Here is a 15,091-nt window from a genome sequence, read left to right as displayed (position 1 = left end):
AGCACCAAGGCCCAGCTCCGGTGGGTTTCTGCCCGGCCCCGCGGCCGCCTCAGCTGACACTGGCCCTGGGGACCGCCCGCCGGCCGCTGATAGGCCGTCCAGAACGACACTCAGAGCACCGCCTTTCCCGATTGGCCCAGTGTGTCCCGTAGTGCGTTATGTGAGTTGTGGTTCGGTTCTCGCCCGGTCACTGTGGCGCTGTCCGAGCACGCAATTACTACATTTCCCATCAGGCTTTGCAGGGAGAGCACAACTGCGCTGCGCGGGGTCTGCTTATCCGGGTCCCCAGGCGGTCCGGCCAATCAGCGCGCGTCAAGGGCGTGAGCCGGGCGTTGATTGGTGGGTTCGGACGGCCGAGCCCTGTTTGAAATCCGTTAACGGCGGCAGCAGAGCGGCCGCGCGGGGTGGCGGCGGCGCTGCCGAGGTGAGTCTGGGGGCTTCGGCCGGGCACTCCTGGCCTCGCCCTCCTTCCCCGACCCTCAGCCCTTCCCCACAGCTGGCCGTTCGCTCCGGCCGTGGCTATGCGGCTGTTCTCCGAGCCCAGGTATTGGTAACGGAGCCGAGGTCTCGGCTGGGAAGCGGAGGCGGAAGGCGGCTCCGGCCGCTCAGCCCGTGGCCAGAGGCGCTGTCGCGGTGCTTAGCGGGCGGGCTCGTAACGGAGCCCCGGGGGCTGATTGCGAACCCGTCGTTCCCCGGGAGAGCTGAGCCCGGGGCCCCCGGCCGGCAGCTGGAGGAGCCGCCGTGGCGGGGGGTTCCCGCTCTCCGGGTGGGATCGCGGTACGGGAACGCCAGGCGTGTGCCTTACGGTGGGGTGGGTGCCTCGGGAGTGAAATAAAGTTTTAAGTCTTTAAACAATCGCGAAATGCGATGAAACTCTGTATTTCACGGTGTAAATCTCTGTTAATTCTTCTTAGTCCAAATCCTGCTTCCCGGGAAAAGGAAGGAAGTAAACCAGCGAAAACCTGGCCTAAGTAACAGAAAAAGCATTAGGGGAGCTATTTTTATTAGGGTTTTTTTTTTTTTAAACTGAAGGACCTTCAACTTACTCTAACAATTAGTTGAGGTTATACTAGCTAAAAATAATTTACTTTTCCTTGAACGTCTATTCTTAGAGTGTCCCATCTTCATGTCTTCTGAAACGTGTGGGATCTTTTTTAGGGAGCACGAGATGTCGGGGCTGTTTATTTTTGGGAATGGGGGCGGGTCTGGGCCGTTAGCAGTGCAAAGGCTGTGCTAGCACTTCACCCCTCCCTTGGCTGCCGCTGGGGGGGTCTGCGGAGCTCTCTGCGGGTTTATTTCTCACCTGGGGCGAGTTAAAGGCTTTGTCTTCCAGACTGAGCGTTAAATGATGCAACAGCAGCGTTCTGGGGGATGATGAATCCAGTGTTGATTTTGTACTGCAGAAAAGCTCCGTTGAACTTTGAGTAAGGGGCATGAGAGAGGAGGGAGACGCTGTAGATCCAGAGTGTGTTGTAAGTGTTCACTTAACCCTGCTCAGGGAAAAGTAAGGATGAAGGATGAGTTTCTGAAGCTGTTGGCATCGTGCAGAGGGAGTTCCGGTGATGGCTTTGTGGTGGGATGGTTCTAACCAGGCTGTGGTGACAGGACTGTAGCTTCAGAGAGGGAGTTACAGCCCTTTCTAATGCTCCAACCTACACGTTAACCCCTGAAAAACATTCAGGAACTTTGTCTGGGTTATTATCCCAATAAAAGGAATGGAAAACTCTGGTTTGCAGGACAATAAAGAAGCTGCCAGGCTGAATTAAAGCTGCCTGGTTAGTGTGGCATCCTGTGTTTAAGTGGTAGCTGGTGTTGAAGCCCAGCAGAAAGCCCTGGAATTGCTAGAGCGCATTCCCATGCAGCTGCCTCAGCCTTGGGGAAGCTCTTATTGCTTATTCCTGGTTGCCTGTCTTGGGTTTTGAGGCATGTGGATCAGCTTGCTTTGTGTTTATCTGCTGATGTAGCTTAGAATAGCCTTCTTGTGTGTCTGCTGTTGTTTCTTCTGCTTTCTGATCCTGTTAGGAATTGCCATAAGTAACACCTGTAACTCGTGAAGCTCCAGTGCTGTGTTGTGATAAGGCATCATCTCCAGTTCACCAGGGCCTTATCTACATTGCAAGGTAGCAAGAAAGAGCATATCTCTCTGCCCTCCTTGGGATCCAGACTGGTTTGTGTTGGAAGGGACCTTGAAGCTCATCTTGTTCCAATGCCCCCATCATGGGCAGAGACACCTTCCACTGGACCAGCCCTGTCCAACCTGGCCTTCAACACTTCCAGGGATGGGGCAGCCACAGCTTCTCTGGGCAACTCTTGCCAGAGCCTTACCACCCTCACAGGGAAGGCTTTCTCCCTAATATCCAATCTAAATCTCTCATATTTTAGTTTGAAGCTATTCCCACTTGTCATGTCACAGCCTGTCTCTATCACTATCATTCTGTCCTTGCTACTCTCCCAAACTCAAACTCCTCCATTCTTTCTCCCTCTGACCTTGAGTTCTCATCTTGGAATGCTGCATCCTATCTCCAACACCATGGCCTGTATGGCTGGGAGGCTCCTTTGTCTAGGCAGTGGGTGCTGCTGGCACAAAATTCACAACTATATCAAGAAAAAGATGCTGAACACATCTGTGATGGAATTGTGTCGGTATCTTAAAGCTAATTTGGATTAGAGTGAGGTGTGAAGTTATTCCAAAATACCTATTGCACTTGCTGTTGGATCAGTCTTATTCTGGGATAGGAATGCTTGTTCCAATTTAGTGTAATCCTTTTTCAAAGCTAACTAATCTAAACCATGCCAAGGCACTCTTCTGGAACGTGCCAAAGTGTAGTTACTCAAAAGAAACCTGATGTCCAGAGGAACCCACTGCCTGTTCCTCCGTGTGGATGTGGCTGTGCTGCTCTGGAGGCATATTTAGGTCAGTGAGAGAGCAGACCTAGAAAGAAAACTAAGGTTTTAATTAAGTAGCTTCTTTATAAAAGGAATTTGGGGTGTTTTTGCAAGCGAGAAGATCAGATCCTCCTTTCTTGCCCCAGCAGCTCTGCAAACCAGGTGAAAGCTGATCCTGCAGAACAGGGGTTGAGGGTTCCCTGGCTGGCTTGCTGCAGACACCCATGTCGACACAGGAGGTGATGAATGTGGGGGAGAGCAGGGTCATACTTTAAATCCATGTAGGATTACAGCATGCCTATAATCACGCTTGGGGAAATGCACGCAGTGCCTGCTAATTAGGGAACGTCCCTATTAATGAGGAAAAATTTCCACGCCTCCCTCCTGGTGGATGAATGCTGCGAGAAAGAATTTTGTATTGAGATAAATGTGGTTGTGCTGTCAAAATCACCACCGGGTGTTTTAAAATGTGTGCAGGGAGTGGGCAGCGGGTGTCGGGCTGTGCTTGGCTGAGCCTGTTGGGATTGCAGATGCCTCATGGTGGGCACAGGAGCGATAAATCACCGCAGCATTCCTGGCTGATCCCTGTCCTAGCTGAGTCGGTGGGCGGAGGAGCGGGATGCCTTTCAGTGAACTGCAGCTTCACTGTCAATCCTGTTCTGGGCAGGACCTGGAGGATATGTAGGGATTTGAGAAGTGGATGCCATGAGTTCATCTGACTGAAATGGACTCTCTGGAGTTCAGTCATAATAACTTTTACCTCCCTGTTGTCTCTTTCAAGAAACAGAGTATGAAACTGAGGCAGTGATACAATCCTTTTCTTTTCCTGAGTATTCTCTTCTGTCTGGGATAGAGGGGAGAGAGAAGGGGTCAGCAGTGACGTCAATGATGAGGGTGGTGACACTATGGAAGAATATGGACTCCACACAGTAAAAAGCTGGAAACTGCAGCAGTGTAGCAGTGGGCACAAGTAGCTGTGAAACATGATGCCCAGAGCTCTGCCTCTGACTGGAGAGGGTGAGGGGAGAATGCAGATGACGCATTTGATTTTTAAAAAAAGTCTAAAGTGTTGACAGAAATTCTATCTTGATTAAGGGCAGTAGGAAAGCATTTGATTCCAGCCATGTCTCAAGCTCAGTTACAGTTGGTTTTGGCTCCAATTCTTCTGTTTGCCTTCTTTGGGCCCTACCTTGACATCTTCCCAGCTGTGTAGCTGGTGCTTCTCTAATGACATTTTTCCCTTTAACTATCACAGTTCTGCTCTGGGGAGCTAGAGGCTTCTTGGTGCATCCATCCTCGGGGGCCAGTGGTTGTGACCAGTGTGGTACCCCCTAAACCCTGTTTTGCTTTACTCTTGACCATTTTGTTATTTATTGGGAAACACCATCTGGGTTTTGAACCATGTGTGGTCTGCCTAGACAGGTGGTTTAGGGCTGAGGCTCTGTGGATTAGGAATATGCTGCTTTGGAATTTCTTGGGTTCATAAAAGCAAAGTTCAGGTGATTTCCTTGGGGAGTGTTTTATAACATCCTTGTGAGCTTTGCCTCACAGCTGTTGAAGGCATCACAAAAGCACCTTTGCAAAAAAGGTTTTGTTGTAATTTCAGGGTTTATAACTTTGTCACTGGCTTTATTCCTGTTCCTGTTGAGTTTAATATCACCTGTTGACACAGGGACTCCTCTTGCTGTCAGTGCTTCATTAATTAACTGTAGGGACTGTTTGACACGGGTCACAGTGCTCAGTTTGTTTATAGCCTGGCCAGCCTCGGGCTAGTGTTATGGAATGCAAGAGGCCTGACATTGCCCTCCTTCTGACTGTTTGCCCAGTAACAATGCTCTACAGAGCCCTCTTCCTGCTTTGAAAATCAATTTATTCTATAGAAGAGCAGCTTTGTGTCATTAGTTCTTGTTTATAGCCCTTCAGAGAGGGAGAGAGGCTGTGCATTGCGGTGCTCTGGAGTGAATCTCATCAGCTTTGTAAATCCTGTAAGGGTGAGAACTCTTCTTTGTGTGTGGTGAGGGAATGAAGTGCAAATCAATGGCTCTCTGGAAAAGCTTTATCATTTACTTCCTCTTAAAAAATACAATTCTATTTGTCTGTATTTCTAATCCCTGTCAAAACTTGATCTTTCTGACAGTTTTGAACCTGCAAATCTCAACAGTGGTAAAGTCTCCTTAGCTTTGCAGATCAGCAGTAGAATAAAACTCTGCATTGTTCATGAGGAGTTCTGCCCTAAGGTGTGAAGTGCAAGAAGGGGGGATGTACCAAAGGCTGTCCCAATGCCTTTCTCGAGAAACCCTGCAGAGGAAAAGAGGTGGGGGATGATTCCACTGATACCCTGTTGTTGTCTAAATGGCTCTAGTGGTGCAGGCAGAGGACTCCTGGGGACAGTGTGACTGTGAAGATGTCTAAGCCAGAATCCCGTTATTCTTTTGATGTCCCAAATGTCTGCATCAACTTTGCAACTCTGAGTGAGGATGATGTATACAATGCAGACTCCTGGTTTGGTAAGTTGCTTCCAATTCCTTGAGTGGTTTCCTTATTGGATGACACCTTGGTGTGACCCTTGTTTAGGGCCTGGCTTCTGTGCCAATTAATCACACTGTTAACTGCATCATTAATCATGCACGGGTTTTCTTTTGTTCTGTTTTTTTTGTATTTAAATTTTGTCATCTGTAACTTGACTTTGTTAACCTCATAATGATATTCTGGGGTATTGTTAACAGTTCCTAACAGTATGTATAGTGAAAGTCTTTCTCTCCTTACAGACCGAGAAGCCAATCTGGAGAATGTCCCTCCTGCAGAAAATCTGGCAAAGGCCTCACACAGCAGCCCTGCTTTTTCAAAGCCTGATGTTATTCTGTCTTCTGTCCCATCACAAGAAGTAGCAATGAGTAAGCTGGCATGGTGTAGCAGGGAGGGAATAAATTTTACCGGCTTTTCGCTGGCCAGATGGAAAGGCCTCTGTCTGGCTTTTGTGGGGCCATCTTCATAAACTGTTTTCTGCAAGGTCTCATGTGGTTTTACTTCTTGTTGTTCTGTGTATGTAGATGAGCTGACGCTTGCCCCTTTCTCAGGTGAAAGCAATGGTGAAGCAGAATGTGCCCAGGCTAAAGCAGTCTCTCAGAATATTGTTGGGTCCCTGGCAACCTGGACAGCTGCTGCCCCTGCAGAGGCCCCTCAGAGGTGAAATACTTGTGTTCAGTTTGTACAATGATTGATGATGGTGTAACTAAGCAGGTCCTTGCTCTCAGGATCTGCAGTTCTAGCTGTTCTTGGGGCATCCTGTGGGGCTGGAGTTCTCCAGTATGGAGATCGTGTATGGGGACACCTGATCTGCAGGCTAAGCTGGAGGGACAGTCTCCAGGGTGGAAATGTAATGCAGTGTCTCACATACTTGTCAAATGAGACTCGGCAGCACCAGGACCTTCTGGAATGTGAGGATATCTGAAACTGAGGTGGCTTATAAAGTTTCTTTGTTTATATCTGCCTGACTTGGCCAGAACTCACTCTTGATATGAATGCAAGGGCTCTGCATGCTCATGTATAGCAAAGAATATTTAGTTTATGGATTGTTAAACTTTAATAAATCGTGCTGCATTTGGATCGTTGTGTTAAACACAATTTATATGGTGGAGTTAGGGGGTACTCTGACATAAAAAGTGTTATCCAAGTCAGGTGTCTCCTCAGATCTGTGGGAAAATTGACCTCTGCTTTCTGTTCTACTCTAGAGTGGGCAGGAGACTGGCTACAAAGCAGGGGAAAACCCAGCAGCGCAAGCAGCCGGGCAGAATCAAAGCAGAGAGAATTGCTAATGCCTCGGATAATAAGGAAGAGGTTCCACCTTTGAAGAAAATGAGAATGTATGTCATCCAAGTCCTTCTGTTTAGGGCTGTGAAAAGGGAGACAACTGTTTCTTTGCAAAGGGTTTCCACCTGGCTGAGAAGGTTCTTACAGGAAGGTTAGGGGGTGGTGGCTGGAACTGGTTGCTGATACTGGTTTCATAAACAAGAAATGGCTGTAAATGCTGAAGGAGTTGCTCTGTTTGGAGGTAGAGATGTGAATGAAACAAGCATGGGCTTCTTCACCTTCTTACTCCTTACTCAGTGTCTGTCAGTTAGCTTTAAATTTGTCTGAACTTATCCATCAGGAAGTCATCAGGCAGTCATTAGCTATGAAAGAGTCACAGCTAAAATATTTCTCAAATTAACTTAACCACTAAGGTATCATATGGTGATAAGCTTGAGGTCAGGAAATTGAAGTGTGATCTTTGAAACACCACTGTACTTCAATGATCTACGGTATACCTCCCTTCTCCAAAAACTCAGTAATTAATCTTCCCTTCTGCAACCTTGGAGTACCAGGGAAAGCTGGATGGTCCATACCTGGGCCTGGGGTGAGGGAAGGCCAGCCTGGCGTACCTTAGACCTCACCAGGTGTTGGGATGGTTATGCATGATGGTGAGAACTGCAGGTGGTCATTTACTTAGAACACAGTTTATTCCTGGGGTTTGCCCTAACAACTTGTTTTCTTAGTTCTGGCAGCAGAGAGAAGGTGACAGAAGCATCCACAAAGACAGAGCCCCTGCAGGATTCTGATGTCTCCCCAGGGAGAGGGAAAAGCAAATTGACCATGCCCTCCACGCCAACAATGTTGAAGTACGTGGCTTTCTTGTGACTTGTCTGCTAATCACAGTTGATTTAGGTGACAGTCCTGGCTGAGTGTTTTCAGCTTCAACTTAGCATGTGATGGTATCACATTTAGTAAACACCGTGTCAAGGCAACAGTATTAGGATGAAATGCATTTCACCAGCTGAAGCTGTGCACAGGAAAGCTTTTGCTTTTCTTTTGAGGAAAAAGTTGTTCTTCCTAACGGATTGAGAATGGACACAGCAAATGGGTCTGCAGAATAGCAGCTAGCTGTGAGATTCCTTGAAAAAACAAAACCCAAGCAGATCTGTTCTAAAGAGGATGTTTTTACAACCTGTGATGCTCCTGCAGTGACATTGGAGATAAGCATGTTCCTTGCACTAACATCATGCTAATAATCAGGGAAGCAGGAAGGCATATCTTAGTTTCTAATGTGCTTCTGCAGGAGGACCAAACGTTCTAGCAAGCAGAAGAGTACAGAGGAGCAGGAGCTGGAAAAGATGCAGCAGTTGCAGCAGGAGGTTATGGAGCTGCGGAAGAAGAATGAGGAGTATCTGAAAACAGCTATTGCTGGAGCAGGTGGGCTCTGCCTGAATTGCAGAATGAAGCTGTGTTGGGTTCAGCTGGAGAGTGCTGCAGAGAGCTGTGCAAGTACCTTTGAAAACAAGCATTCCAGACTTTGCAATAAATATTAGGAGCCCTTTACTGTAGATCAGCCCCTAAACTGCCTGGAAACAGGTGTGTTTGGGTTATGTCATGTTTTGAAAAGTTAAAGATGAGTTCTTTAAAAACTTATCTAGTTGTTAGAAATTAAATGCTGTTTATATTTCCACAAATCCTACCCCACACCAAAAGGCTTCCAGTCCTTACATGTGCTTTTCTTCTAGGACAACCCATGAAGAGACCTGCTGGTCAAGTAACGAAGCCAATTGATTTCCACTTCTGCACGGAGAATAGAATTAAACAGAATGTGGAAAGCCAGCCTGGGAATGAGTACAAGGAGCTGGATTTTGCAGCAGTACTGAGGAAGCATCCCCCTTCTCCGGTGAGAGCCAGAGTGTTGCCAGCACTCAACTCACTGATTCTTGCCATCACCTCCCTGCTGCTTGTGCGATGCTTGGGCTGATGACCCACAGAGAGGTTACCACAGGAGAGGCAGGTGTTGTGCAAACCCGACTGCAAACTTCCTGTGTGTCTGTGTTGCCACAAGACTCCAAAGAAACCTTGTGGAAAAAGGGGCCCTTTAGTGTCAGATCTTCCAGTCATTCCACTTCATGCTTTAATCTGCTCCATACAGTTTCCCAATATAACTTGTGCATGTTCAGACTGTTAACACTTGTGCTTAATGTGAAGTGTTAACTTCTTTGCAGTGAGAGGAAGGGACAAATACTGTGCATCCATGGGGATAGGAAATGTCATCAGAGCCTCCTGGCCATTACTGACTGTGGTTTTCTGTCTCCAGGTGCGAATGCCGAAGGGGCCCACTGTCCCCAAACCTTTCAATCTGTCCCAGGGAAACAAAAGAAAACTTGAAGAAGCCACAACAGAGTATGTGTCCTTTGCTGAGCAGGTAGAAGCATTCCAAAAACGCACACCCCCTCGTTACCATTTGAGGAGCAGGAAATCTGAGGAAGGTGAGTGGTCCTGGCTGTGTCCACAGATGTGTGGTGGTAGAGCAAGAGATGCTTTGACTACTCTGAGCAAATGGCCTGTGTTTGTTGCAGGCCTTGCCGTTAACTGCTGGTCTCTGTGACTTGAATTTGTAGGCTCAGTTTCAGGAAAGCCGGTGAAGGCTCGGATCACACACCCCAAAACACCAGTGCTCCGAACAAAGCACCGCTTGAGACCTGTCACCTGCAAAACTGCTGCAGAGTTAGAAGAAGAGGAGATAGAGAAAATTCAGCAGTAAGTAAAGGCTTACTCTAGTCCTCCAGGGGATGAATGTACCACACCAGAAATATGTTACAGATACCAAAATATCACTTCTCTGGAATACCCTTTTGTGTAAAAGAATGAGCATACACCATTGATATTCCTTTAGGTTGTTCGTAATTCTTTAGCTCTGATTGTAGGGAAGTGAAATATAAACAATTAATTTTGAAGGAAGTGCTTTTAGGAGACCTGATCTTGGATTGAACACAGCTTCTGATGAGTAAAGTAAACCCAATATAGCAATGCAGCCTGCATGCACTTCAAAACTTGCCTGTAGGCAGAGGTTTGGATTTCTAGGAAAACAATCTGTAAGATTTTCCTTATTAATCTTGCTGTTTTAAAGGCAAAGGAGGAATTGCTAACTACAGCTGTGCACTAATATACAATTGGTGACTGTCTCCATTATTCCTGCATAGGTACAAATTCAAAGCACGAGAACTCAATCACAAAATCTTTGAAGGTGGGCCGCTCCTGCCCAAGAAACCTCCTGTGAAGGAGCTCACCCAACCCATCGGCTTTCAGCTGGAAATAGAAAAAAGGATTCAGGAGCGTGAGAGTAAGAAGCAGCAGGAGGAAGAGCGCTTCGAATTCCATTCCAGGCCATGTCCCACAAAAATCCTGGAGGATGTTGTGGTAAGAAGTTTAATAACACCCAGGCTTGGGACTGGAGTGGCAATGAGCTTCAAAATGCTTGTAGCTATGTGGCATTATGTGTTTAATGATCTTAGAAAACAGTGTCTGTCATTAGGTAAGAACTGCAATGGCTATGTCCTGTGCTGTCACATTGTTTCTCTGTACCGTGTTCTTGGCACTTGGCCTTGGGTAACTCCTTGCTGGCTCTTCTGAACAGGGTGTTCCAGAGAAGAAAGCACTTCCTGTTACAGTCCCCAAGTCTCCAGCCTTCACCTTGAAAAGCAGAACCCGTGTGTCTGGCAGAGAGGAAGAAAAGGTAACAATTGTGACGAGGCTGGAGCCAGGCTCAGGTCTCACTGTGGTGCCTGCCATGCTTCTGGATGTGGGTGGGATGCTCTGGGGCTGGAAGCCCCTTCCCTCTTTGTGAGCAGTTCGTCCAGGGTTACCTTTGCCTGTGCCATTCACTTCAAGCAATCTGGTTATTGCTGCTCCTTTTACAGAAACTGAATTATTTTTAAAAATAAAATAATTTAAATGCTAGGGCACTGATAAGGGTTTCTGAGGTGTTGCTGCTATGAATGAGGGAAGTGGACTGCTTAGATTTCTCATCCTTCCCTATTCTGTTACTGAAGGCAGATACTACACATGACCTTTCTTCTCTCTGAGGTGGGGAGCAGGATTTTGAAAGCTTCACACCTTTCTTCCTTTCCTTCTTGTCAAGAGGATATTAAATAATTACAGTCTAATTTGGATGAGTACTAGAATTGAGAGTGGTTTCAAAAAAGGAAGAACTGGGCCTGTGGTTCAGGCTGCCAGTAAATTGATACTTGTTGGATTCCTAATTTTTGCAGTGTCCACTGTTTGTTTGCCCCTTATTAAAGGAGTGCAATCAAAGCTCTTTGTGGCTTTGCTTGGCAGGAATTGCAGCCTATACAAAAGTAAAACATCAGATCCTAATGCTAATATCCCTTTAGGAAAAAGAAGAGGTGGCTGTGATCAAAGCTAATCCTATGCCACATTATGGAGTGCCCTTCAAACCCAAAATGCCAGAGCAGAGGCACGTGGAAGTTTGCCCCTTCTCTTTCGATGCCCGGGACAGAGAGCGACAAATACAAAAAGAGAAAAAAATAGAAGAACTACAAAAGGAAGAGGTAAGAATTAAAAGCTACTTTGGATTTCACTCCTTCAGTAAAAAAAGTGTGGCAGGATTTGCTGTTGTCTATTAAACTTCCAAGGAAAGGACGAGAAATATTTTGAGTTGTTTATTTCAGGTGCCAAAGTTCAAAGCACTGCCTCTGCCTTACTTTGACCAAGTTAAACTGCCAGAAAAGAAGGTCAAAACCCCAACTCAGCCTGAACCATTCCATCTGCAGGTGGATGAACGGGGAGCTGCCAAGCTCCAGAGCTGGAAACAGCAGGTAGGATGAAAAGGATAATAGGAATGACCAGACTTAAAGCAGCTGATGGGGTTGTGGTTGACTACAGAAAGTGTCCTCCTTGAACTGAATCAGTAGCTGAGTTTGAGCAAGGATTTTTTCTGTACTTGGCTATGGGTTAAGGAGTGGTCAATGGGTTGTTTTTTTTTTGTTTTTTCTCACTTTATGGTAAATGATGGTATTTACCACAACTGTACGAGCATCTGTGGGTGTTTTCTAAGTAGCAGCTCTGTGCAGCTGAATCCCTTTGCTGACTATCTCCAGGAGTATATTGACACATAAATAAGATACTGCTTTTCTCACATGAAGTCTACAGTGGACACTTGAAACTTTCTTCAGGCTATATTTGGCAAAGAAACTGTTGGGCAACAAGTGACACCACTTTTTGGCTTTAATAAATTTTCTATGGAAATGATTTGACTAAGTCAACATGGCTTTTCCAGTGTAGGGAGTGCTGGAGTCTGGGTCATGGGGAGATGGATTCTTTCTGCCTGGCACTTGATGTGCTCTCTTCCTCTTGCAGCTTAAAGAAGACTTGAAAAGGCAGAAAGAAGCAGCCTGTTTTAAAGCTCGTCCTAACACAGTGATGTACCAGGAGCCTTTTGTGCCCAAAAAGGAGCATAAGATGTTATCAGGTAGAGTTATGAGTACTTGCTACACGGGCTTGGCTAATAGCTCAGAAATGATGCAATTAAGTGATGTTTTTTCTGGCTGTTGCCTCTTCTTCATCAGCGCAGCCAATAGTACCTTGCATTTAATCAACTAATTGCCTAACAGCTTGTGTCCCTTGGGAGCAGGGGGATTTCCTCTCCACCCCCCTGTCCTGTTCTAGCATGGCAGCTGTATTTAGCAGCTCTGCTGCAATTGGCAGATGATTGATGTGTGCCAGCTCAGGATAAGGGTACTGAGAATGTGAGGAGCTCCCTGTAGAGACAGCTGGCATTTCTGCAGCACTGTCACTCTTTCCCTCCCGTTTCTAATGAGATGAAGGCATCTACTGCTTGGGTAGGCTGAGATTTGTAGGGCGTAAAACCAGCCAAAACCTTGTTTGTACTAACAATTGTGTGCTTGCTCCCTCCCATGAGAACACCCGTGACGGGGTGACGTCTGCATTAACACTGCTCACGTCTGGGAGTAAAGTTTTCCCTTTTCCTGAAGCCTGGAGGTATCTCCTAACCACCCTTGCCAAGGGGAAGCTCTCCAAAGGGAGGCTTCCATTGACACTAGTACTGCTCTGCTTTACCTGACTGTCTTTGAACCAATGTTATCTCCTCTATTTCTAAACTTAGAGAGCCTTTCTGGTTCTGTAGTTCCTGAAAGCTTTGAGCTGGCAACAGAAAGAAGAGCAAAAGAAAGGCAAGAATTTGAAAAGCGATTGGCAGACGCAGAAGCCTTAAGGGAAAGGTATGAGGAGCAGATCAGGCAGCAACAAGAGGAGCGTGAAAAGGAAGAAATTGCTAAGCTAAGACAAGAAATGGTAAGTGAGCTGTTTCTGAGCAAGGGTTATAAAGTAACCCAAAGGAATGTGGGAATTATCCTTAAGGAGCTAATGTCACTGTTGAGCTGTGCTCAAACTGCCTTTCCAAGGTTCCCTTTTGCAAACTGACAACTCACCATCTTCACAACTGGTTTAAAAAAACCAAACCTACAAAACTATGTAAACAAAGAAGGCAGCTGTTCTGAGATGGCTGAGTTTTGGAGCTGCATACGTGTAGTTATCAAAGCAGAATGATCTTAGTAAAACCTATAACCCCAACATATGCTGTGCATTTTCCCAGTCCCTCACTCCAGTGCCCAGGGTGGTGTGGTGGTCTCAGGCAGATGCCTGCCTTCACCTCCTCCACGGCTCACCTGCAAAGCTCAGCTTCATCACAACTGCAACCATTTGCTTTGTTTTGCCCTTGCTTATATTTATTTTTTCACAGGTTCACAAGGCAAACCCAATACGCAAATACCGCAGCCTGGAAGTGAAGCCCAGTGATCAGCCACTGACTATGCCAAAGTCTCCCAACTTCTCAGACAGATTCCGGTGCTGATGATGTGATAACAGGAGGGAGCATCCCTCTCCATTCCCTAGGTAGGAGAGAGGGAGCAGTTGTTTTTCCATGGCTGCTCAGTCTGAACTCTTACGTTTGATTCTGTTGTTGTACTGAGTAGTTAAACTCCACCTGAGCCCATGACATCCCAGCAGTGCCTCCTGGCCTTGCTGCATATACAGACTCTGTGTTCTCTAGAGACTAAACTAAGTTTTGATATTGCCTATGGATATTGTGTACCTAACTAAATAAAAACTCCTAATCTGCTTGCTGTCTCTGGCTAGTGGGCTGAAGCCCTTTCCTGCAGAAAAGTTTTTGTTAAAGGCTGACTGCACAGATGTGTGCATCTGGCAGAGCTGCCTTGTGTTTGTACACTAAGGACTATTTTCAAGTGTCTGTTTTTTAGCCTTTTAGTCTGCATTAAGCTTGAATTGTGTTAAGTGATGTGAGGCTCCTTCAAGCCAGCGTAGCGTGGGTCTGGCCTTTCTTGTTAATGTTCAGATGACCACAACTATAAATCTTGCCCACGCTTTAAAGTAGTTCTCTGTGTCTATTAGAGCATTAAACCATCTTGCTGTTTTATAGCTGAAGTTCTTCTATTTGGAGAACCATTTATCTGGCAAGTGACCTGCTGTAAGCTGCTGCCCCAGCTCCTGCCAGTGCAGGTCTTTTGGCTACAGAGCCATCAGCATCTCTGGCCAGTTTGGGCAGTGAGCAGAGCTAAATATAGCCCAAGTGCTCAAATGTGTTAGAGGACAAAACTGCTGGCATTGTGAAGAGTGGACACATCTAGATTAAAGTTTTAATAATTATTTCTAACTTAGTATTGTGCTCTGATTTTTTTTTTACCTTTATATCTTGCTGAAACACCTGTAAGCAGAGGTGCTTGCTACTGTACTGCTGTTTAGAAGAGAGGGGGGAAAAGGACAACTGAGAATTAATTTGTCCTAACTGGACAAACTTTCTTGTTTGGTGGTTATGAAAAACATTTGATTTCATTTCTTCTGAATTTGTATACTGTTGAAGTACTCCCAGAGTGTGTAGCTTTTTGTTCAGATTTTTGGGTGAAAAAGAGAGTTCAGACTTGGTGTTAGACTCCAGCTAAGGGGATGGTTAGAGGTGCTGTCTCATTCTTGCTGAAGTACATCAAGCAATTGCTATTTTACCTATAGATTGAGAGACATAACAGTGAAAGAAAGACCTTAGAGACCTAAATTCCAAGAAGAACATTTATTGTAGCCAAGGGATGATGTTTCTGCAGGAATTATCCTAAAAAGTGTGATGCTCAAGAGATGTCATTGCAGAACAGCTGGGGTCTCTATGGGAGTGTTTCAAAGAGCATCAACCTAAAACTTCAGTGCTGGGATTAAAAGAGGAAAAGCCATCCCCACTTTGTGCAGTTAGTAACTGAGGAACTGGAGAATGAGAGGCTTGGGGGGAAGTATGTTGGCACTAAAGGATGAATGACCCTGTGGCAGTGTGGATTCTTGGAAATGGCTCCTTTTTGCTCAAATTTCA

At 46.1% G+C, this 15,091-nt stretch overlaps 1 protein-coding gene across 3 annotated transcripts; it reads left to right on the top strand.

Annotated features, from left to right (window-relative positions):
• Positions 1–324: 324 nt before the first annotated feature.
• On the top strand, positions 325–14,392 carry TPX2 (TPX2 microtubule nucleation factor). 3 transcript variants are annotated; one of them, XM_069034179.1, is made up of 17 exons: positions 325–424; positions 5,249–5,393; positions 5,655–5,780; positions 5,937–6,072; positions 6,618–6,749; positions 7,422–7,544; positions 7,982–8,115; positions 8,424–8,581; positions 8,999–9,170; positions 9,303–9,441; positions 9,885–10,101; positions 10,319–10,417; positions 11,076–11,252; positions 11,373–11,519; positions 12,061–12,172; positions 12,827–13,014; positions 13,463–14,392. In XM_069034179.1, the coding sequence occupies exons 2-17, from the start codon at positions 5,291–5,293 to the stop codon at positions 13,571–13,573; spliced, it is 2,274 nt and encodes a 757-aa protein (XP_068890280.1). In that variant the 5' UTR covers positions 325–424; positions 5,249–5,290; the 3' UTR covers positions 13,574–14,392. The 3 variants fall into 3 exon arrangements, with proteins under 3 accessions (XP_068890280.1, XP_068890279.1, XP_068890278.1); XM_069034178.1 differs by lacking the exon at positions 325–424 and having other exon boundaries at positions 5,964–6,072; XM_069034177.1 differs by lacking the exon at positions 325–424 and having other exon boundaries at positions 12,848–13,014.
• Positions 14,393–15,091: the final 699 nt, after the last annotated feature.

The sequence above is a fragment of the Aphelocoma coerulescens genome, chromosome 20 (assembly GCF_041296385.1).
Source record: "Aphelocoma coerulescens isolate FSJ_1873_10779 chromosome 20, UR_Acoe_1.0, whole genome shotgun sequence".
Taxonomy (NCBI): Eukaryota; Metazoa; Chordata; class Aves; order Passeriformes; family Corvidae; genus Aphelocoma; species Aphelocoma coerulescens.
The sequence above is the reverse complement of the archived record's forward strand: the minus strand, read 5'-3'. Positions and strand labels throughout refer to the sequence as shown.

Coding starts and splice junctions, on each gene's coding strand:
- TPX2 (XM_069034179.1), top strand. CDS start 5,291: ATGTCTAAGCCAGAATCCCGTTATTCTTTTGATGTCCCAAATGTCTGC. Junction 7,545..7,981: donor TCCACGCCAACAATGTTGAA/GTACGTGGCTTT, acceptor GTGCTTCTGCAG/GAGGACCAAACGTTCTAGCA. Junction 13,015..13,462: donor CTAAGCTAAGACAAGAAATG/GTAAGTGAGCTG, acceptor ATTTTTTCACAG/GTTCACAAGGCAAACCCAAT.